The following is a 23,356-nucleotide window of genomic DNA, read 5'->3' on the forward strand; positions in this document are numbered from 1 at the left end:
ATGACAAACTCTACCAAAATGCATGCACTGAGGACATTTCTAAGGACCATAGAAGCAGACATAGTGTTTCTGCAAGAGGTAGCAGACGCAGAGATAACTCTGCCAGGTTACAATATAATAACCAATGTCGATGAAGAAAGGAGAGGGACAGCGATCGCATTGCGCGACCACCTGAGATACTCTCATGTCGAGCGCAGCCTGGACTCGCGTCTAATATGCGCTCGGCTGGAGGGATCCACTACCCTGTGCAATATTTACGCCCCGTCTGGGTCGCAGCGCAGAGCGGAGCGGGAGGATTTTTTCGGCCGAACGCTGGTGCACTACTTGGCCAATGCCACCGAACACGTCATCATGGCGGGGGATTTCAATTCGGTACTGCGGTCGGTGGACGCCACGGGTGTCGGAAACTTCAGCATGTCCCTGCAGAGCGTTGTGAGCAGTATGGGGATGTTTGACACTTGGGAGGAGATCCGCGGAAACGAGGTAGAATACTCGTACATCACGCGTGGCTCGGGGTCGCGCATCGATCGCTGCTATACCTCACCAGCTTTGCGCAATGGGCTGCGCACGACATGCATGCACCTCCTGTCTTTTACTGACCACAAGGCTGTTTCGGTTCGTCTTTGCCTTCCTGCCTCACCCACCCGCCCACACGGAAACGGCTACTGGCAGTTGAGACCACACGTGCTGACAGACGAAAACCTTGAAGAGTTCGAGACCAAATGGAACTACTGGAAAAGACAGAAAAGAAACTATGGCACGTGCATTCAATGGTGGATTGAATATGTGAAGCCTAAAGTAAAATCTTTCTTCCGGTGGAAAACTAATCAAGCATACGCAAACTTCAGACTACATCACGACATTCTGTACAGATTGCTAAAAAACGCCCACGGACGCTACCTGGCGGACCCCAGCGAGATAACTAACATAAATCGCATCAAAGGGAAAATGCTTAGCCTCCAAAGGCAATTCTCAGAAAATTTTGCACGCATAAATGAGACACGCGTTTGTGGTGAAAACGTCTCATCCTTCCAGCTTGCCGAGCGAAGGAGAAGACGAACCGTGATAGACCGTATAACGACAGAAGAGGGTAGAGTTGTGGAGGACAAGGATGAGATACAGACTATTCTCAGCTGTTTCTTTACTGGTCTGTACACAAATAACGAAACCGAGTCAAATTATACGCACAGAGACTCTTCCTTTGAATGTTCACGCTCCATCCCGGTGGATTGCGAGAAAAACAACGACTGCATGATAGAGATTTCCACGGCGGAAATAAAACATGCTATCAATAAAGCAAACAAACGCAGATCCCCTGGCCCGGATGGAATACCAATCGAATTCTACCAAAAGGCTTTTGGAATGATTGGGAGGGAACTCACAACCATATTAAACGAAGCCTTGAACGGTAACATACCAGGGGCATTCTTGGACGGGGTCATTGTCCCGGTGGGGAAGCGAGGAGGTGGCTCAGTGTTGTCCTCTTTTCGCCCTATATCTCTCCTGAACACAGACTACAAGATTCTATCGAGAATTCTGAAGCTGCGTATCGAGGGTATCCTTGAGGCGACGCCGACGATTTCGAGGGCACAAAAATGCTGCAACAAACCTCAGAACATTTTCCAGGCTGTACTCTCTGTGAAGGAGAGAATAGTCGATCTGAAGAGGAGGAAAATTCGTGGTAAACTGGTATCTTTTGACCTTTCTCACGCCTTTGATCGGGTGAGAAGAGACTTCCTGATGACCACAATGACCTCGATGGGTTTTCATCCGGGGCTGATTGAGCTACTGCAGACTATTGGAAACAGATCCTCCTCAAAGACTCTTATAAACGGTAACATTTCCCCTCCTTTTCCCATCCAATGCTCGGTACGACAGGGTGACCCTCTATCGATGCACCTTTTCACCATTTACATGCAACCCCTCATCTCCAGACTGGAAAGTGTGTGCTGCGGCCAGGACGACCTGGTAGTCGCATACGCGGACGACGTCTCGGTGGTGACTACCTCATCCCTAAAAATCGAAAGCGTGAGAGGAGTTTTCAATGCGTTTGGTGTCGTGTCCGGAGCGCGGCTAAATGTCGCAAAATGTATCGCGCTGGATATAGGATGTACAGATAATCCAATCACGGTCCCGTGGCTTCGCACCGAGGAGAGGCTCCGACTCCTCGGTATTATGTTCTCCAACAACATACGCGAGGCAATGTCACACAACTGGGACACTGTGATACAGCACTTCCGTCACCTGATCTGGCTGCATCGGGTGAGACACCTTAACCTGGTACAGAGGGTTGTTCTTCTGAACACCTTCCTACTACCGAAGCTGTGGTACGTCGCATCCGTTTGTGGTGCTAGAGCGCTGGACATAGCGAAGGTGTCTCACCTGATGGGCTCCCTTCTCTGGGCCGGCGCCGGGGGCCTGCGCGTGCCGCTGAGTCAATTGGCGCTTCCACCTTGGCGCGGAGGACTGGGGCTGCTCATACCAGCAGTATCAGTCCCGGCCTTCATCACCAACCGATACGTCACCGATGCAAGTTGCCTGCGGCTGGGGGAGCGGCACATCTTGAGCGCGGGAAACCCCCCGGACTGGGTGAATGCTCCGTCCAACTACCCATGCCTCAGGATCGTGCTGCAACAGCTAGCGTACGCCCCAGGTTTCGCTGACGCCCCATCATCCCGATCGCTGCGGAGGCTCCTGGTTAATCGCCTACCGGAGCCAAAGGTGTCCTGCACACCAGGAGTCAGGTGGAAAACTGTATGGAGCAATATTCTGGACAGAAGACTCCCGTCAGAACAGTGATCTATTCTGTACCTGCTCGCAAACGGAAAGATTCCACATGGTCAACTGCTGCATCGGATGGGGCGAGTACCAGCGGACACGTGTGCGTCGTGCCCCGAAGTGGACACCCTGGAGCACAAGTTCACACTGTGTCCAAGAGTCACCGCGGCCTGGGACCTGCTGCGAAATGTGACTCACAGTGATGCTCCGGGGTGGTCATGTACGTTCACGGGGCTACGATGGCCAGTTCTCCCCGGAATGAGCACCAGTACACGCCTCACGGTACTCTATCATTTCGCCAACTACATCATCCACATCGTTGGAAACAACGATCGTGTGATTGACCTGACTGTTCTCGCGTGTTCCTTGCCCCTATAAGGGCCACCATACCAAATCCCAGGGATTTTACTTGTTACCTAATATATAATGTAAACCCGTGTATAAACTGTACAAATAAATCATATTTTACAAAAAAAAAAAATTGATATCTTTTGATATTTCAGTTCCATCTCACTTCAAACCATTAGCGCTAGAGCATTTTCATTCTCCTTTCTGAACTGTTTGAGACCATGTGTAGTGTTACGAAAAGTTTCCCACCTGTGGCAGCGGCACAGTTTACGGATCATTTAAACACATAACAAATCAAACGCGGCGAGTGTATTTTTCATCCTCGACCCGCCGAAAAACGCCGTCCCGGCTGGCGTTTCGATCGGTTGACTTTCATTACTGGCGGGTATTATTTTACTCGCGGCGAACACGCCCGGGTCGGACGTTGAAAAAGGGTTTGGAAAAAAAGGCAAACTTTTGCCCTCCCTGGGTTTTTCAACCGAAAAGGGGTTTTCCGCTGACCATTGTTTGTCGAATGTTGAGCCGTTGGCGTCGGATTATGGCGAGTCGGCCGTTGGAAAAGAAAACGGTCCCGTTTTATGCTCGGATAAACAAGACGTCAAAATGTGGAGTGGAGCAAACGGCACGGGTGGCATGGGGAAAACTTCGGCCCTCCTCTTACTGCACGTATGTTTCCCCCGCGTGCCCCGCAACGCTGTTGGGTGAGAATGTGTAAATAATTTACGAGCCGTAACGAAGCCGCCGCTCGCAGCGCTTGAGTGAAACCATTTTTCTCTGGCCAGTGTATCCGTTTTCCAGCAGTTTGCCTAGCCTAGCGGGAAGCGTTTCGAGTGTTTCTCGGTAAGAAAAGGCTTTCTCCTGACCGGTACACGGGCCGATGACTGCAGGAGAAAGAATCGGGGCGGTCGGAGGAGGATGAAAGCAAAGCAAAACGGCCATTATTTTTGCTAACAAAACACATACGCCTAGCGTGTGCCGCTTGTGTTTTTCGCTCCATGTATTTTCTCGCGTATTTTCTATTCTTATTTTGGGAAGGCGCAATTGTTGGGCCGGGGTTTCCTTCTTCTCTACCAGCGTGCGAATTATTCCCGGTCAATGCCGAGAGTTATTTTTCCCCGGAACATTATGGATTAAAGACCCTTTTTGAGTCAGAGTTGCTCGAAAGGTCGTTCTGTGCAATAGATGATATTAAAGAAATCAATTTTCAATACAGATTTCATACATCACGAACGAGTATTGAACAATGCAGTGGAATTTGGAACTCGTTGTTCGTTAAAATACTTTTAAGTACAACATTTGAATACAAAAAAGCCGGTTGAATCGATAAAATCCCTACCGAACACCGAAAGCGCATCGAGAAAAGTACAACCCACCCGAAAGCTTCTCTTTCATTTGAAACAATTTCACTCAATTATGTATAGCATCCTTAAATAAACCCCGGAACGGTGAACGTGTGCGGTTCCTCTCCATTTCAATATTTACATTTCATTCGTACTGTTGAGACGGCAACTCTCATGTATGGGTACTTGCGTGCGTTTTCAATTCATTCCGCATCCTGGGATCAGGAGGTATATCTGAAGAACAATTGAACGACCCATAAGAGTGCTTTCACTTAAACGGAGCACTTCGCGTATAAGCGAAAGTGTGTTGTTGATCGTTGGAGTATTGAAAATGAAAAACTACTAAGCATCAATATAAAGATCAACAAAACAAACAATATTATTAAGGAATAAATTTAAGGTTTTCTCGTGGATTTCCAGCAAAAGTAGTCTGATTCATTGTATTTACAACATTACGCTCACTAGTGTAGTGAGTTGTTTTTTTTACATATAAAAAAACGATGCAAAACCCTTAACCATTGGTAACGTAACATCTACGAACTCACCAGAGTATCATGCAAAGTGAAAGCTACAAATGGGATTGAGCCCATTGTGAACCATAAAATGAGTACCAGTGTAACTGTAGGAGCGTGGTTTAAATATTTAAAAGCAATTTTTCGAAAGTAATACTCATCGATAAGGGGACCTTTTGAAATGCATTTTGTATGAGTTTTAATTTTCAACCATCAGCTTGGCTTCTTGCCATTTTGTTTCATCATAAATTCATTCTTTTTTGGGCACATTTTTCATTGGCCCTGGTTTTGTAAGGCTTTGGCATACCTGCGATATACTTTAACAATACTCTACAATACGAATATCTCATGTTGAACAAAATTTCAACGCATTGGGCTTATAGTTTTTGGTTTGTTTTCCCTTTTTTCACAGAAAAAAGATCATAAATAAATATGTCAATACACTTCTCCATTAACGTAACTCCCGAAAAAGATTGAAACTTATACGAGTAACTCTTCAATTCAATTTAAAAACAGTGTAATTCTCTCGAGCTCAAAAAAAAATCATTCTACAATACCACGATGTCACGATGAAACGAATTTCATCACTTTGGGTTTAGAAGTTTTGGTTTTGTTTTCTTATTTGAATATTTTTTGCGAAAACAACAAACAAATATTTCATTACACTTCTCCATTATTTTAACTCTCCAACAAAGGGAAACTTAAGCAAGAAAATCTGCAATTATATTTCAAAACAGTACAACTCACTTGAACTCAAAAGTCAAAACCAATTCTCTACAATACGAATATCTCACGATGAAAAGAATTTCATCATTTAGGGGTTCAGAGGTTTTGGTTTTGTTTTCTCATTTGCGTGTTTTTCACAACATAAAAGAGTATAAACGAATATTTCAATACATTTCTTGATTATTGTAACTGCTGTACAAAGTGAAACTTAAACGAGAAAATCTTGAGTGAAATTGCAAAACAGTACAATTCGCTTGAACGCAAAAAACAAAACCAATCCTGCCAATGAACCAAGCCGGTACCGTTTATTGAAAACGAAATCTTGTTCTGGCGTTCACATGAACTCAACCGTGCATCCATTTCCACCGTCCACATTTCCGGCCTTGCTCACCTACCAGCCAGAGGAAAGCTCCTGTGGAAGCCAACGCTGTCTCAAGACGACGACAGCGAGCCCCGTCGGATCCTTCCGACGTCAAAGTGCATCGTTCGGAAGCGCTTCCGGAAAAGCCGGATTTAGCTTTCCCATCCCATCCCCGCTACACCTGGCCCGGCGAGCAGGCGGAAGCTTTCAACTGATCGTCGCAGTGCAATTGACAAAATGCACTCCATCCGCTTGCGAGTCGTGGGTGGAATAGTGGAACGAGTGGAGTACGAGTTATTTGATGCTAGTCTGCGATGTTCGGATTGAAGTTGAAATCCTCCCCCATCGAAGCGTGCCGTGGGCCGATGTAACCGAGCAGAAATTGGAAATGGTTATCCGCAGCATGCCGGGTGAGCGTCAGATTTGATATCAGCCAGTCGAAAAATGGGGGTGAAAGGGTTTTGTGGCAGGTCAATCTTGAGTTGGGCTCTATTTTTAGATCTTCCCAGAATCCATCCACCGTTGAAACCTACCGTTCCCGTTTCCCGTGCCACGTACCAAGGTGTGTGTGTACGTCTCACGTGTGTTAGCCTCCCAAGATGGGAGAGGGTTCCAACTTGACTAACGAACGATGATGGGAGTGATGAAAAGGAAACGGCACCGTTCAAGAGTCGCTTTTACACACCCTGTCAACCGTGAAGTGGTCCACGATGACTGACTGACTGCTGCCGTGCGAAACTTTTCCATCTTTCCAACGTCCGGGAGAAAACCCTTTCACTTCCCGTTCAAGTGCTGGCGAGGCTGAGCAGATGTGCGCCGGCCGAGAACATCGTCGAGGATATAATGGTGCGCACGGATTGCCCCTTAGCGGGAGTCGTATGTAGTCGCCTGGATATGCTAATACCCGGGCGCGTGCGCGTTTGTGTGCGAGCGAGGGTGTTTGGTTTTAGTCCCGGTGTAAGTGGACCGTATGCTAAATTGGATGCAACCTCCAGCGGGCACAAAGCGGGCACCCGGGTTTGTTTACCAGACCGAAGTCGACAAATATTTATCTTGTCCCATAGCCCGTCATGCAGGCAGAACGTGGGACTATCACCGAGAAGTCCCTTGAAAACCTGCCCCTCCTTCTTGCATAGTCCTCCTTTTTGGGTCTCGTGGAAGGGACACGGGCTGACCGAGATCCGGGCGACCGAACTAGCAACCGGTGGTTTTCTCGTGTGCCAAACACGGGTGGTTCCGAGATGTTGTTCTGATACAAACCGAGTGAAATGGGGTGACCCTCCGGCGTAAAAAAGAAAACCATGCGAGCGAGAACTCAACGCGAAGAAACGGAGCCTTTAAGGTTTTGGGTAACGCTCCAAGAAAACGACCGCATACACGGCTCGGTCGCTGTAAGGGGGGGTGCAAAAAGGTCCATCGGAGGTTCGGTCATAAAATCATTAACTAGCTCATTTGGATGCTGAACGATGTGTAGGTTGCGAGTTTGTTTACCCCGACTGTCCTCGGGAAAGCTACTGAATAAAATAACGCACACCTCCTCGCCCCCATTTCCCTTCGCCTTTTCCGGCCGGTCGGTCGGTCGGCAGGTGTGAAAAGAGGTTGCCACCTCGTGCTCGGCATCGGGTACGGGACCACACCCCTAATCGCATATAATCACCTTATTTTTTTGACTATGAAGATGGAGCCTCTTCGCTCTCGGGCAGACCCGGGGGTAGTTGGTCAGTGCGGGGTGTGGATTATTTATGCTTCCGGGCGTCGAGCAAACATCGGAGTAAACAATACCGGGATGCTTGCGGTATGATCTACTGCATCTCGTGTGTTTATAGTGGAACTGCGTTGAGCTGCTAGTGGGAAAATGTTTTACTACATGCAAATACTGGCGAACGCCGTATTTTATCACAAACGTTTACTTTTTATAATGGCCAATTTAGCGGCTTATGAAGTGTTTACATGCATGCAGTGAATGCATGTTTATACTACAAATACAATTAGAAATTTCACACGTTAGCAAACCAACGCAAAATGTTGCCTGTTTTAACAATTTGTTCCCTAAACTATCCGTCTGCACAAGTTAAGTTAATTTACCAAGAACTGATGTAAGTAATATCATTAGCGTTAACTGGAACACATCAAAGCACGAGCATGCAAAAATAACCTCCATTAGAACGGGACCGTTTTACCCGCTCAGGAACAGGTGGTTTTTCGTGCGTGTACCTGCCACATGCGGTGCGTGATAAAAATCAACTATCCACCGTTAGTGCGGGGCGTTTAAATAATTAATTGTGCTGCTCACGTAATAAGAAATGATGTTATTAGCACGCCATCGGATGGTGGAATCGGTCCCCGCCCGGTAGGCCTAAGATACTCTCGTATGTAACCTTTTTCGCTGGTCGGTTAACTCTTACTTGTTTAGTTTTATTTTCATGCAACAAAAAGCTTGAAACGGAGGCAGACCATCTCTTTACGCTCATTATACAGGGTGCGTGACGATTTTTTTTACAAATTATTTCACACTTTTATTTCACAATATTCAATTAAATTTGAGTGCACTTCATTATGTTAGTTATCAGGGAAAATTACCATAAAAACTAGTTAGTAGTCGGTCAGTCACTATTATATATTTCGCGCCGGAACAATTATAAATAAGTTTGTTTTACCGGTAAAAGTGACTGAAAAAAAGATCAGTTCATAAATAGTATTTATCCAAAAGGAATGGTTAAATCTGACTGAGACACCGTTTGGTCAATCAAGGAATTATTAAACATAGATATTGAGTTGATAAACTACAATAAGGTATTTTTGAAACTTCATTAGCGAGTTATTAGATTGAATTTGATTGTTGTGGATGCATATTGCGTATAAAAACCTAAAACAAACCGTCCTTCATTCTAACAGTTTTCTAATAAATTTTAAAGTACTCAATCGAAATTTTCGATTCGGTATCAAGGTTCAACGACTAATTTTCGAAGTTGAACACAATAACCTTTTCAGTGTTGTCAAATTAATGTGATTGTTGGTACGTAAAGATGAGAAACAATTATTGGTAAATTAATAAATTAGTAAATTGGTAAATTAGTAAATAAATAAATATTCGTCACACACCATGTACATTTTTTCGAGTTGTAAAATCTGAGCAAATCAGTTAAAGCCGAAAATAAATCATAGTAATTTTCATCGATCGATATGATTCAATCATCTTGAATGGACTGAACTGAAAGCTTATTAACGCTTTGAGCATACTCTTCTTATTTTGCCTAAATTGAACTAAAATATAATTTCAATGATATGCATCATCTCACACATATGGATAATTTTAAAATATGTATGTCTAGTATATTATTAAATTACTATGAGAATATGTTTGCTAAGAGCATGTTTTTTGCTCGTGATAAAAATATTGATGGAACGAGAAGAAAGCGCTCATACCAACACTTCACAACACTTGCCTATCATTTCCATCAGTTGACCTAGTTTATTTGTCGAGCGAATAACCATAGCGCAGCAAAATGGTAGTCAAACTGCTGTAGTGTTTCCGGACGGGCTAGGCCAATGCTGGAAACATAATTTCCAAAAATAAATGGTAGAAAATTAGTTCATCGTCACTTCGACCGAGCAACATTCAGCGCTGGAGTCGTCTCCATTAGTCAGCGTTTCGTTTTGCGCCTGCACCGTGGGGAATAATTAATGAACTGTCTCAATGGTGGCAGTTTAATATTGGCGAGTTTTCCGAGCGCCTGGTGTGGCTATGGATGAAACCCGTTTTATTCGCACCTTCCGACTTTCCGAATCAGCCGTTTTTGGATAGAGTATTAAAGAGAAAACTCGGTAGTTTTTATTAAATCGCAGTTGCAGTAAACATTGACCGGGTATAAAAACAAACACTAACCCTAACTGCATTCAAGTTGAACTGCTTTTAGGAAAGTCTAAAGATTCTTGATTGAGAGAAGTGATCGAGTATTCGGATGGACGAGATTGTTGAAGAACTTTCCTGAGCAGGATCGTGCAAATTTTGTTCTAAACTGCCTATCTTAATTAATTGTCTTTGTTCTTAAAACATATTCAAACAACAATAAACACACTTTGAAGATAGTCTGATGAAACTTTTTCTATAATTTTCTGGCTCCTGTGCAATACACCGTCTTCTTCGTTGGGTTTAGACCTCCATATTAAATACACAAAACGATACTTTAGCTTCGGGAAAGGATTTTTTCGGTCGATTTCAAGGTACCTTTTTGATTTCGAACCTACGTCATGATCGTTTGGCCAAAACTGCGACTTTAACTCCATTTACAGTCGTGCACTTCAGATAGAACAGACATATCCATTTTTATATACCATTCCGAACGAAACGGCACAATAGTCCCCGTGGGAGTGTGTGCTCTTTTCCTGTCTTTAGGAGCCCCTCGTGCCGGTGCGTGATCCCGAATGAAAAGACCGGAAAAGCCGTACCTCAATCCAAGCGCGTACGAAAACGATGAAGAATCAAATGTACACAGGGAAATAAGATACGTGAAGGATAAAGGGCGAACAACGGTACGTTATGATCCTGGGAATGCCATTTCGTTCGTGCGTTCACACTCACGAATGGATATTTGATTTTTTTCCCGTCCATTTTACGTTGTTTGATCTGCGAGGTTTTGGGAGGAAACGACAAACAGATCCCTTTTGCGGATGATCGAATTGGCAGTTCGTGACAAGCAACGGAATGTAGCGATTGATGAGTAGCGCAACTGATATGGATTTTAGTTTAATTTATGTTTTACTCCTTATTTGAAAAACTATTTTTACATAAAATTAGTTGTAAGAACTGAGACTCAAAGAAGAGAGAAGAGAAGTAGAGTATTATGACTAGAGTTGTGTAAATCTGATTCAGATTGATGAATTAGAATGAATCTCTGCCTAATATGGGATTCATGAATCTTTCGCCGAGAGATTCATGAACCCTGAAGACACACCAACTGATGAAAAGTCACCAGCCAAAAATGGGTTGAGGGTCCCCTTTTTTTGTCGCATTGTCCACGCATATGAAAGAATCGGGGAGATTCGTGACAGATCCATGAATAATTCATGAAGATTCATTAAGGTTTCGAAAGATTCATGAAGTTTTGAAGATTCGAATCCGCAAAGATTCATGAATCTTTTTGATTGAATCTTAGGTGAACGATTCATATGAATGAATCCCGCCAAAACATTCATTAAACACAACACTAATTATGACACTTTTCTTCACCTTGTGCAAAACTTGAATAGCACTTGATGAAGTTTGTAATGAGCTAACCCCTCCTGGTTAGCCACATTACTACATGATATACCACTTCATAACGTCAAAGACAAGCCTTCTTGAAGAAAAGTTTAGCATTGAGCTTTGACTAGATTTCTTGTTATTACCGCAAGGCAAATTTTCTTCGGAAGTTGCCTCGTCTGCCTCAAATGATAACAAGCAAGCATCAAATAAAACCGCGTAGTGCGTCGATGAGAAATCCACCTTCCAAATCCTTCCACACACACACACTCACACACCCGCGTTGGTTGTTTTTCGTTCTTCTTCCATCCATGTTATGATTTCCATGGGAAATGAGTTCCTTTGATTTCCGCCGGCGCGCGGAAAGGGCTTACCCGGATCGGACTCGAGCAGGGTTTCATTCCACGATTGGTCGGAGGTCGGAAAGACCGTCAGCATTCCGATAACGCGTGCCCTGGCGGCCAAATCGAGGCATTTCACCATTTCGCCTCGGGCGCTACGAGCTTAAGAAATACGCGTCACACACGACGACGACGACGACAAGGGTGTTCATCCTCTGGAATGGGAGAAGGGAGAAGATTTTCCCAACGGTTGTCACCGTGCCATCCCTTCTCCGATGGATTGAAATCGCCTTTCCCACCCCCACCAGTTTCCGTTCGGGATCGATCCATTCCGGCGACGTTCCGGGAATGTGGATCATGCCATGTTCTGGTCGGCTTTCTTCTCCCTTTTTCCATGGCACTCGGGAAGCCTAAGGCTGTGGCTCGACATGAAGAAATCCGGCTTTTCCTACAGTCGTCATCTTCATCGAGCTATGGCAATCATTTCGACCCATTCAAACGAGGCCCCGGGCTACCTTATCTTAAAAGGAAATATAATACGTTTCGCCGTCGTTATGAGGATATGCACATTAGTGCTCCCGGTGTTATCGCATGTTTCCCGCGAATTACGCCACTACAATAAAACCTATTCGTTCGAATAAAAAGGGGTTTGTTACTTCGCTTTGCCTCGAGGGAATGAAAGTTTCGCATCCTGCTTAGCATCGTTGAGGATAATCTTCAAATGAGCATGGAACGAAGACGAACCACCGAGGGGATGTTTGATTCCCTTCCGCCAAACGTAAAGGAAATGGAACTCAGAACCGATTGATCCCCCCGTCGACTTTATCTGGTGTGAAATGGGTAGGAAAACTGGAAACTTTCATCCATGGTTGGCACATTAAATGACGTGTTCTTATTGTCCGGGTCGGAAAGAGGTTTCTCCGGGTCCATTTCCACCTCTCAGGAGTTGATGTCGGTTTGTCTTCTTGCGTTCCAGAGAAACCGGACACGGATACTGTAAACTCTATCCATGGCATTTACTGAAAAGCGTATGAAATCGAATCCATTACGCAAGACAATTGTCAAAGTAGGCTAATGTGGTTAGCGTAATCCTACCAGAATTTGTGTTGGCAAACAGAAAGAGACGTTGTCACTTCTACTTACCAGTTATTGTGTGGTCTTTCCAGGTTACAAATTTTACTGCAGCGCGGTCGATTAACCTTATGGTTGTCGTTTACATCTTCTTCAATAGCTTTTGTGTTACTCTTTCTTTTCAATCGTGTAGCTGCACAAGTTTTGTTTTTTTTTGTATTTGATGTAATGCAGATACTATTGTTTAATCATTCGATGCTACTTATTTTCATGTTGCGATAAAATAATATGAGTGGTTATTAGAGTTATCTTTATTCGAATGCTTTGAGTTTGAAAAATAATAATTTATTTTTTTATTGATACGCTATCATTGCATGAATAAGGATGTTTTTTTTTTAATTCAAATCAATAATACATAGTTACACTTACATTGTCTACCTCAAATTCTATATCGGAATCAATCTGAATACATCGCCGATCGATCGAAAAAGATCGAGATCGTATATATAAAAAAAGAATGTTTTACACTGAATATTGAGTATACTAAGTAAATTATTGATTTTCGTTGGTTGTTCAAATTAATTAAGTTGTGTTATTAATCATTGTGTAATCAATTCTATTGTAAACTTCTAACAACTTAATATTTTTCAAGTATACTGTAGTTTGGCGGATAAAAGGAATTAAACCTCAGGCCAGGTGATAGTGGGTGTTGACGTGTGTAGTTTTCTGTTTATATAGAAGATGTTCCCTTCCTTCTCCATCTGTACGAGGCATTGCTGCCGGTTTCCGATCATGCATCGTTTACCTCTGCCAACGGATTCGGGCGAACAGCGTTGTAGAAACTGCACTACCGCTCGGCTGTCGAGGACCCATCTTCCAACCTCTAATAACTAAAATACACAACCGATTACCTGTGACCATTTTACGGATCATGAGCGATTATATTTAGCCAAGTTTTTAATGTCATACGCTCAGTTATGAGGGGAAAAAATGATATGAAACATTGTGTTTCTTATTAACTGAAATCCACGAATAATCAGGAGTCTATTGATTTATAATCCTTTAAATACTCTTGCTCTAATTTTCTAGATACTGGTTTGCTCTACAATATTCGTTACTTATTCGATGATTCCTTATTTTTTCAACTTATTATTTAGACTTAATGATGATCCTTTGATCTACTATTCCTGGCTATCTTGATAACACCGGAACTATTGAAGCAAAACCATTTCTCTATGATGGTACACATGGTGAAATGGGTTTGCTTCAAGAGTTCCGGTGTTATCAAGATAGCAAGGAATTATAGATCAACTTTCTTCCGTGATCGTGCACAACGTGATCACACACTACTTTCTTCCATTGTTGGAGCGCCAGAATTCGTCAAAATTGCATGTTGGATATATTTGCTCTTCAAGGCTATGTAGATCTGTAGGAAAATAAATGTTAGAAAACTAGCTAATTCTTCAAATTGTTCAACTTACATCACGTAGCTCTACGGGCAGCATTGCGTTAAAGACCGAGGCCAATTCCCTAAAATCAGGTCTACGCTGCGGAACAACGTACCAACACGACAGCATTACGTCGTACAGCTCCCTGTTACTGTGTACGGGATTTTCCAAACGATATGCGTTTTGCAGCATAGTTAACAGCTTCTTACCATCTGTTACACCTGGATAAGGCATTGCACCAAGCGAAAACAGCTCCCACAAGAACACTCCAAACGCCCAGACGTCGGTCTTTACGCTGAAGGTGTGATTTGTGAAGCACTCCAAGGCGAGCCATTTGTATGGAAGGGGGCTATCACTTGATTTAATGTATACACCTCGTTCCAGCTTTCGCGATAACCCAAAGTCACTTATCTTGACCACCTGCAGAGAGTAGAGAAGCACATTCCGGGCGGCAAGATCACCGTGCAGAATGTTTTTGGATGAAAGATAGTCCATACCGTTCGCCACCTGCGAGGCCCAGCTAATGAGATCTGTAGTCCTCAGCTGCATCTCGTCAGTATCAGTATTATCCTCTCGATCTGTATGTGTCATTTGTGATTGAGCATTGATAACTTCATAGTTCTGCAGTGTGTCCAAGCAACTAACGAACCGTTGCGCGTTGTCACGTAAGAAAATATCCACGCTCCCGAACTGGCAGAATTCAAAAATTAACATGATCTGGCCTGAAGCAAATACCGAATATGATTATCAAACGATTACAAATTCAAATGCAAGATTACACTAACCTCTCGCTGTGTTTTTGGTCACGGCTCCCAAGAAATACACAATGTTCATATGTTGTCCAGTTTGGATCATCATGCTGAGTTCGGTAGCTAAACTGTTTATAGCATCAGCCGAGTGGTTCGCTTTCAGCATTTTCACAGCAACGGTCGTCGATGGTTCATGAACAAAGATGTTTCTAGCAACAGCCTTCCTTACGACTCCAAACGCACCTTGTCCGATTGTTTCACCCAGTGTCAGTTTATCCGTTGAAAACTCATATTCCGATGGAACAAGTTGTACAGCGGTATCGTTCAATGATGCCTTATGCTGGGAATTCATCAGTTTTCGTATGACCAGGAACACGATTGCACAAATCACTGTGATCGTGCAAATGGCAACCACAGCCTTTTCAAATGTTTGTTGTTGAGGTACCAACGGGATTTCTTGGTGCGAGTTAACCACAAGAGTCTTTTTTAAGTACCCTGTAGTCTTTCGCATGGCCTTACACGAGACTTGTTTGGTGTTGATGCTCAGTGAATGATTTACGACCCATGCATATGCTTCTTGATGTCCCATTACATGGTATAATAGTTCATCGCCATATATGATGAGGTCTCCTCTAAATTCGTAGACGTGCACTTGGCATCGTACAGTCATAGTATTGCCGTTAGTACTCACGATATCGAGTTTCATCGGCTCATGGAAATTTCGTACCATTAGATATGATGTTAGACTAGGATTTCCTAAATTGTTACAATCGACGGTTCCTGGCTCTTGTATCGGTCCAGGAATGTGAAATCTGTAACGTACCACGTACGGAGGGTAGAAAGGCTCGACCTTTAAAGAATAAGATTAAAGTTTTCTTGATGTTACACCATTTCTAATAAATTAGCATCGAACAATTGTAGGCTCACCTTGCTAGCATTTATCATTAGACCATCTTTTTCAGCAGTTACAACCCGTTTTCCTTCATTATCTACAGTATAGGGAGAGTAAAATGCCCATGGATCAGAAGGCACAAATTGAAAGTGACAAAAAAAGTCGACGCCGCCATCGTTCCAGAGCGCGGTCTCATTGTTCATCAAACGACGATAGCCATCTAGAAATTTATCGAACCGAAGTTAATCGTTCCTTGTGTATTCATTATACATTTGTCAACAAATACTTACGAGGTTCTAAAACGGACAATTTAATTTTAGCACAGGTGCGTTTCGTTACGCAACATTCGTATCTTCCAGCGAGAGAATATTTCGCCTTTTTAATAACTAATGTTTTACCCTGTATTTTGTATTCCTTATTGTCACTGGACTGTAAATTTTCCTGCAAAAAGAAAGATCAGATAGGACGTCAAACAACAATACCCAGTTTTTAACAACTATTCTTTGGAATAAACTGTACCTTCTTAAAATTATTCTTATCATAGAAGTACCAAGAAACTGAAGCATTCCTTCCCGCCGATGAACGAACAATGCATTCGAATGTAACCTCACTATTTACATAAACTTTGCTTGGGCCATCTATTTGAACCGTTTGGTTTGGCGCTAAGGTTATACAAAAAATGGTCGTTTGATGAGAAAATAAATCCAACTATAACTACCCTAGAAGTTACTTCAATATTCACCTTTGATTTTCCATGATTTCCAAATTTCTTGCTTGCCTGATTTGGCCAAACATTGGTATTTCTGGATGATCGTTGCGGAGTCCAGGGTTGCGTTGTATGAATCATTTTTGTGTTCGAAAAATATGTCATTTTCGAACCAATATATCTTTGGAACTGGATTTCCGTCCGCATCACAATCCAACATAGTATTTTCACCCGGATTCAAATAAATTGTTGTTTTGTTGGCATTGCCACTTTTGAAATGTAGTGCGTGTGGAACGGTCAGTTTTACTGTTAACACTGCTTCTTTGATCGTTCCATTCTTCAACTTCGCTCGGCATTTAAACAGTTCTGACGAAACATTGAACATTGAAAAGTTGGCCGCCAAACCATACTTAACATTTGATCCTTCTGTCTCGATCTCGTACGCATCGTGTATAAAAATGATGGTGTTTGTGAAATTGTAATAGCTATGCAAAAGGCACTGCACTACAACTGTGTCACCCAAAAATTTCTCGCCTGCCGGAGATATAACATTTATCTTGACTTGGTCGTTAAAGTCTTCCGGATACAAGAATGATTTCACCGTTGAACTTCCCTCACCGTTCGATGCTTTGCAAATAACGGTAGTAGGTCCAGATGACGGAACCCTGACAAGCGTGGATGCGCTCGATTTTAACGTATCATTTGATTGTTTTATCTGAAATAAAATAAAAATATTCTTTAACTAACATCCTAGGAAAGATGCACTGCAGTTTTAAGGAACTGTCCATAATACAACTTACCACTTGTAACTTGCGGAGCGTATTTCGCAAGTATAGAATTGATCGAAATTTAAACTTTATCGGAGGAGGATGTGCTATTCCGTGACAGGTGAATTCAACCATTTTCGCCCTCGGCTGTAAAACATTGCGTCTAATTTCCACTACAGGTGCTCCTAGGCCAATGAAAAACCATTTAATTATAGCTAATCAACAATCAATTTTTGATTCAATTTTTCATTTGTGAACCTACCATTGATCACAATTTGTAAATGGAAGATGTGCTCTGCATTGCTGTAGGAAACCGTGATGGTAAACCAACCGCTCTGCGGTACTTTTGCATTTTCAAAACTGTATCTAGTATTTCCATATTCATTCGTTTGTCTGCAAAAATTCCCGCGAAACCGATAACACAAACCATGGTCTCTTTCATCTTTAATATGAACAGTTGCATTGCCAAGGTTATGGATAACATCAAACGTAGTTGACTTCTTGCGTATCACCAATCGTCCGGCAGAGTTATTTACTCCGGTATAGTCAAGCCCACTATTTAGGCTTATCACCAATAATTGCTGTTCCACACACTCGCCATATTTGGAACAGCATATGAAAATTCCAGCATGTTTTCCATCAACGCTTGAAATAATCAACGGATTAGTTTTAGATGTAATGTTAATCCTTTGAAAACGATTTTTAAAATCCCATACGCCCGTAGATAACATCCGATTGTTCGATGCATTGTCGACGCATTTCAATTCCACATGGGTTCCTTCCGCTGCAATCCGTGGCCCATCAATATCGATAGCTGGATAAAAAAAACCATAAGGAACGAACGCTAAATACTGTGAAATAATTGTACAACTTTAAAATCATATTTTAGAATTGAAAAACACTGGTACCAGAATGATAACGAACAACACTGTCTACATATACTTTTTTCATTTTCAAAACCATCTAACAATTCCATACGAATACGAATTCGGAGTAAAATATAAGTTTAATACCATCATCCCGGAGATTGTTTTAGGTAATGCTTACAAATTAGTTTTTTTATATAAAACATGGTAAATTTACATTTAAAAAATCCCTTCCGTTATACCCTTTATCATTAAATAAATGGCCTATTAGCTTAAATGCTTTGTTACTACTCGACAACTCTAATGGTTAAGTTTTTTTTTGCTTATCATATTCGTTGAAAAGGAATGCCGCACTCAAGGATGTTTTATGTTTAAAAAAAAACCTACTTTTTAAATCACTATCAATCACTAAATAGTTTTTAAAATTCTATGACTAATCGAATAAAAATTACAAAAATATGAGTAACAATTACGCCTGATACGCCGGTCGTAAACGAAAGAAGGCAAACTGGCATGCTAATGGTTCAAAAACCTGATAAGATATTGCTGATGAAACGTCAGAAATCTCCATTATTCTATAACACTTAGTTTTGATTCACTTTTCCAAACCATTGAGAAAGAAGCTTAACCAAATTTAATTGAAAGATAGAAAACTATCATGGTTTACACTAATAAATATCGATTACTGCTAAATCTCATAAGGTTCATAGTTTTCTTAAGTTCAGCCGTAACCAAAATTAAGAATTTTCGATGACGTATTTTCGTTCTGGAACTCGTAATAAGTTCATCATCATCAGTTATTTCTAGTTTCAAAATCCTTTTTCCCTTATATTGGCTAAACTTTCGTATCAGGCTACGAAATAGCCCTTATATTGGCTAAACATCGTACCGGTTCAATGATTAATTTCCAATAACTCACCTACAACGTTTGACGATAACAGTACACATAACAAAACAGTCCAAATTTCACTCAAAAATACTTTTCGGCTACACATTGATAACTCTACGGCTGGTAGCATCACGATAAAGCACTAGCACGTGAACTAATAGATACTATTCGTCTTATTGATTTGTTCGTTTTTAATGAAAGCTGTTCATTAAACCACACACAAATTCTTGTACAAATTTTGGTATGCCTCGTTCAACGTCGGAAAGAATACTGAACATTCGATGCTGGGTATTTCTTGTTCGCTAAATAATGCCCGTTTTTTGGAATAGTTTCATTTCAATGCTCCCAAATTTTATAATGTAGAAAAAACAACCTTCGATAGCGTAGACCGATTGCAACAGCACTATTATGAGTCAAATCTAAATTAATAACAACGCATGGTCATACGCGCAAAGTAATGAAACACACAGGGTTGCGAACATAATTTATTTGTTCATTACTATTGTTATTATGATGATAAAATGTCCATGTTTTGTGAAAAAGCTGCATCCGTCGTCATTAAGATAATTTAATATTGATATGACATAGCCTACCCCTTTTTACAAAGGGTTTCAACATAGAGTGAGAATCGCTATTTTCAAAAAGGTGGTGCTAAAATGAAGTAACTAATGTAATCTGTAGTAAGATTCCGATTCACTGGCATGTTTTACAAGCCTTTTCATGTTAAATTCTATAATGTGCTACCGTATTTTTTTCAACTTAAATTATTTGCAATCAAACTCGATAGGATTTGACTCATAATGACCAAAAAAACAAATGTTGACTAACGTCTTTGATAAACCGTGGTTTTTACATTTTTCAGTATCGCTAACGGTGACTGGCCTTAACGTTGCAATGGTCAACGAATTCAATAGCAGCCTGACTCACAGTTATGTAAAACAAATGACTCAGGACACATGGGTTTCATTTTAAAGATTTTAAGGAAGCCTGTCTCTAGGTCTGAGGATTTCAACCATTGTCTTATTTATTTTGACATAATAATTTGTTGAAATGCATCCACCCTCCTATTTATAAAAGTCTGTTTAAATTACTATTCTCAAAAATCGTTTGGGTTTGAAATGTTATTGTGGCATTATGGCGCGGTGCTTGATTACAGCATAGCCAACATTAGTTTTGAATTACTAACTCCCCTGGGTTGCTCTTCCAAACGAATATACCAATCAATCACTTCCATTAGTTATTAACTGTTCAATTAATATTCATTTCTCCATTGTTTTCTAATCAACATCCGAGGCTGCATCATTCAACCAGCCTCGCACGGTTCCATAATGGAACGGTGAATTTTGCAATCACTCAATTCATCAGTGACTGTGCCCGCTATCGCTCACTTGGTTTCCTCGATCAATGAATCAATTCCCAATCATCGGTATTATATTACCGTGGAACGATGGAACGAGATCAAAGCAAATCCACTCTCTGAAACGGTAATATTCGCATGAATGAGAATATTCGTAGAAAATACAACGAGGAAAAAAAAAGGCCCAACCATTCTACCTTCTTAGCGGCTGATTTGTTATGCGAAGGAATTATGGAACCACCTTCCCGGTTTCCGGTGTACCCTTAACAAAACCGATAAGGTGGTTACCGTAAATCTTTTCACCGAAAAGCGGACAAAAAGATTAATTCCAACAGTTACCAGCGGACGGTTGCAGCATTTTTTCATTTCTTTTCCGGTTCACGTTTCCCGTTAAGGATATGTGTACTGTTTCCTTCCAGTGGATAAAGATGTGTTAGGCTCCAAAAAACTCAAAAGCATTCGCGATGGGCGTATGCAGACACTCGTTAGTTTGGTGCACGGCCTGGTTCCGGCTCGAACATGAATTTTTAAATTCTCAATCAAAACTCTGAAGCCTGTCCGCAGCTTCCCGGAACGTCGAAAAGAAAGCGAAACCGGTCCGGGAATGCAAAGGAAAGGCAAAGCAAAAAAAAAAAAATAGGAAAATTGTACAGAAAATTCCCAAATCCGATGATGATATTCATTCAGCGCCACGAACAAAGGAGGAAGGATCCGGTTTGGTGTTTTTTTTTGCCTCTTGTTTAGGCAAGGTGGGTGGCGAATTCGGAAAATTCGGTTCCTCGGAATGAAACGCCTTTCAATTCGCGAGCGATCGTACCCGGGAGGGCAAACCGGGCATGCCAGACATTTTTGAGCTAAGTTTTCTTTCCGGTTTATTTACGCTCAAAGGTTGCACGAGGTTCCCGGAAGGAATGTAGAACGGGGGGAAAAAATAAACGTAAAAAAGGACAGCCCTATTTCGCTTTTTCGATAGAGCACATTTTCCCCAGCTCCCCCGTATCTGACCCCACCTGTAGCGTTTGTTTATTGGTTCGGTGGCACGTCGGAGGAATGGAAACTTTTATTGGCTCGCATCGGTCGGTCCAGGGGTTTTCCGAAACACATGGCACAACTGTTGATATTTTATTCAACTCTCACCGGTAGCGGATGAAATGGGTGAAAAGCAAAAAGCAAAAGACATGTGACGTGTGAAAAAGGATCCATCGTTCTAGGGCGTGGAGTGGGGAAGGAAAACCCCGGATAAAAACACCACACTTTTCAACCAGCTGACCCCATCCCGGACCACGATCAGTGTGCTCCAGCTAACGCAACTATCGGACGGTGCCTCGGGAAAGTTTATATTTAGTTTCTAGGATTAAGCACGACACCCATTTGCCATCCCCGAGCTCCCGGTCGTGTCAGTGATCCTTTTACTACGTGTTGCATGTACAATGACGAAGCTGATAAAGATGACGACGGTGATGGCGTTGGCGCTGATGATGATGGTGATGGTAATGGTGATGGGAAAAAGCGGCTCACTGCTAGTCAGCTTTATACTTAAACTAATTTCCCCCGGTGCACCCAGGCCATGCAACAACAACAGTGACACCGTCCGGTGGCATGCTCGTCTCAAGATCGATGCCTTCCGATGTTCACCTCGGAAAGGTCCCCGTAAATGGTAACAGGGGTAATGGGGTAATGCTGGAGGGAACCGTCAACCGATTTGCAGTCCATTTCCAGGGCGTTTTTCCCTCTGGCTGCCGATTGGGTGGTTTTTACCGTACGATGATATCCTATTTTCCTTTCCCACGCCCCCTCCCTTGCTGGCGGGAAGCGAGCTTCCGTTAATGGAGGATTTATGCCACCGCGCACCCCTTCCCTCACACTCAATCCCCATCGGTGGAACATCAAAAGGTGTCACCGATGCCGGGAGAGGATGTTGTCACCCGGGGAGAGCTCAGCAACTGTCATTTGCTCCAGTTACGGGTAAGAGGATAAACATATCACACAGAGCCGGCAAGTTCCGTTCGCGGCGTTCCAGTCGTGTTGGCCTTTTCCATTTCTTGCTGCTTCCCGTGCCGGGGACCGACGTTTCTGCGAGAGGGTAATATTTTTCTTGCGAAATGTTTGAACAATTCAGAGCAAAACGCCCTAGAGCTGTTGATACGGCAAGTCTTTCGTGTGACGGTTTTCGTTTGATGCTTAGTTTTATACATGAAACTTTAGTGACATATTTCTTATGCTAAAACAACTATATTTTTTTAATGATTTGAGATTGTCCCTAAATATACTAGAGCATAAGGTAAGCCAATTAAATTATAGTTTAATAAAAAAAGATAAAGGGGTCCGCGACAGCCGAGCGGTAGCGCCGGTTAGAAAATCGGCCCATGAGCGCCGGGGCTCGCCACCTCGACGGCGTGGGTTCGAATCCCAACCGAGACCGGACCCTCCCCTGTACGAGAGGATTGACTATCCACGTACAACAGGGAAACAAGTCTCGTAAGCCCTTAACGGGCAGGCATTACCAAGAGGTCGTTACGCCAAGAAGAAGAAGAAGAAGAAGAAGAATAAAAAAAGATACAAAATTTCCATTTCTCGTCTTAACGGTGGTGATAAATAAAATAGTTCTTCTATTCGAAAACAAGAAAAAAATTAAAGTCTAACGTGGAAAGAGATTTGTAGTATTACATGTATAACATTTGCATAATACGATTGATCTTTTGATTTTTCGTACTTTTTGTTAGTAACATGAATGATTTTGAAGCTTTGAATTTGAAGGTAGTATACCATAGTTTGGGTTATACCAATTTTCTAGTAATTTATTTCCACATTTTCCTACTTGCTCTTCAAATTAACCACAAACTCCTAGTCGTATTGATCGTTTACGAATACCATTTTTTAAAATCATTCGAACCAATTTCTCTTTCAAGATTTTTCCCGGAACTTTGAAATTGTCCCGTTTGAGGATCCATTACTGATTGACC

The 23,356-nt window shown here is 42.2% G+C and overlaps 1 protein-coding gene across 1 annotated transcript; it reads right to left on the bottom strand.

Moving 5' to 3' along the window:
* Positions 1 to 320: 320 nt before the first annotated feature.
* On the bottom strand, positions 321 to 15,082 carry LOC131285745 (fibroblast growth factor receptor-like). Its single transcript, XM_058314602.1, has 3 exons — positions 14,953 to 15,082; positions 14,283 to 14,889; positions 321 to 420 (listed from the first exon to the last, which is right to left on the bottom strand). The coding sequence occupies exons 1-3, from the start codon at positions 15,080 to 15,082 to the stop codon at positions 321 to 323; spliced, it is 837 nt and encodes a 278-aa protein (XP_058170585.1).
* Positions 15,083 to 23,356: the final 8,274 nt, after the last annotated feature.

This window comes from Anopheles ziemanni, chromosome 3 (assembly GCF_943734765.1).
Source record: "Anopheles ziemanni chromosome 3, idAnoZiCoDA_A2_x.2, whole genome shotgun sequence".
In the NCBI taxonomy this organism is placed as follows: Eukaryota; Metazoa; Arthropoda; class Insecta; order Diptera; family Culicidae; genus Anopheles; species Anopheles ziemanni.

What these genes read in the sequence shown, in the direction of transcription:
- LOC131285745 (XM_058314602.1), bottom strand. Translation starts at nt 15,082, where the DNA reads ATGCTGAAAGCGAACCACTCGGCTGATGCTATAAACAGTTTAGCTACC. An exon ending in GACCAAAAACACAGCGAGAG is followed by an intron (nt 14,890 to 14,952) that starts GTTAGTGTAATC and finishes TATTTGCTTCAG; the next exon opens with GCCAGATCATGTTAATTTTT. An exon ending in GACGTAATGCTGTCGTGTTG is followed by an intron (nt 421 to 14,282) that starts GTACGTTGTTCC and finishes AACGCTCTGCAG; the next exon opens with GGACATGCTGAAGTTTCCGA.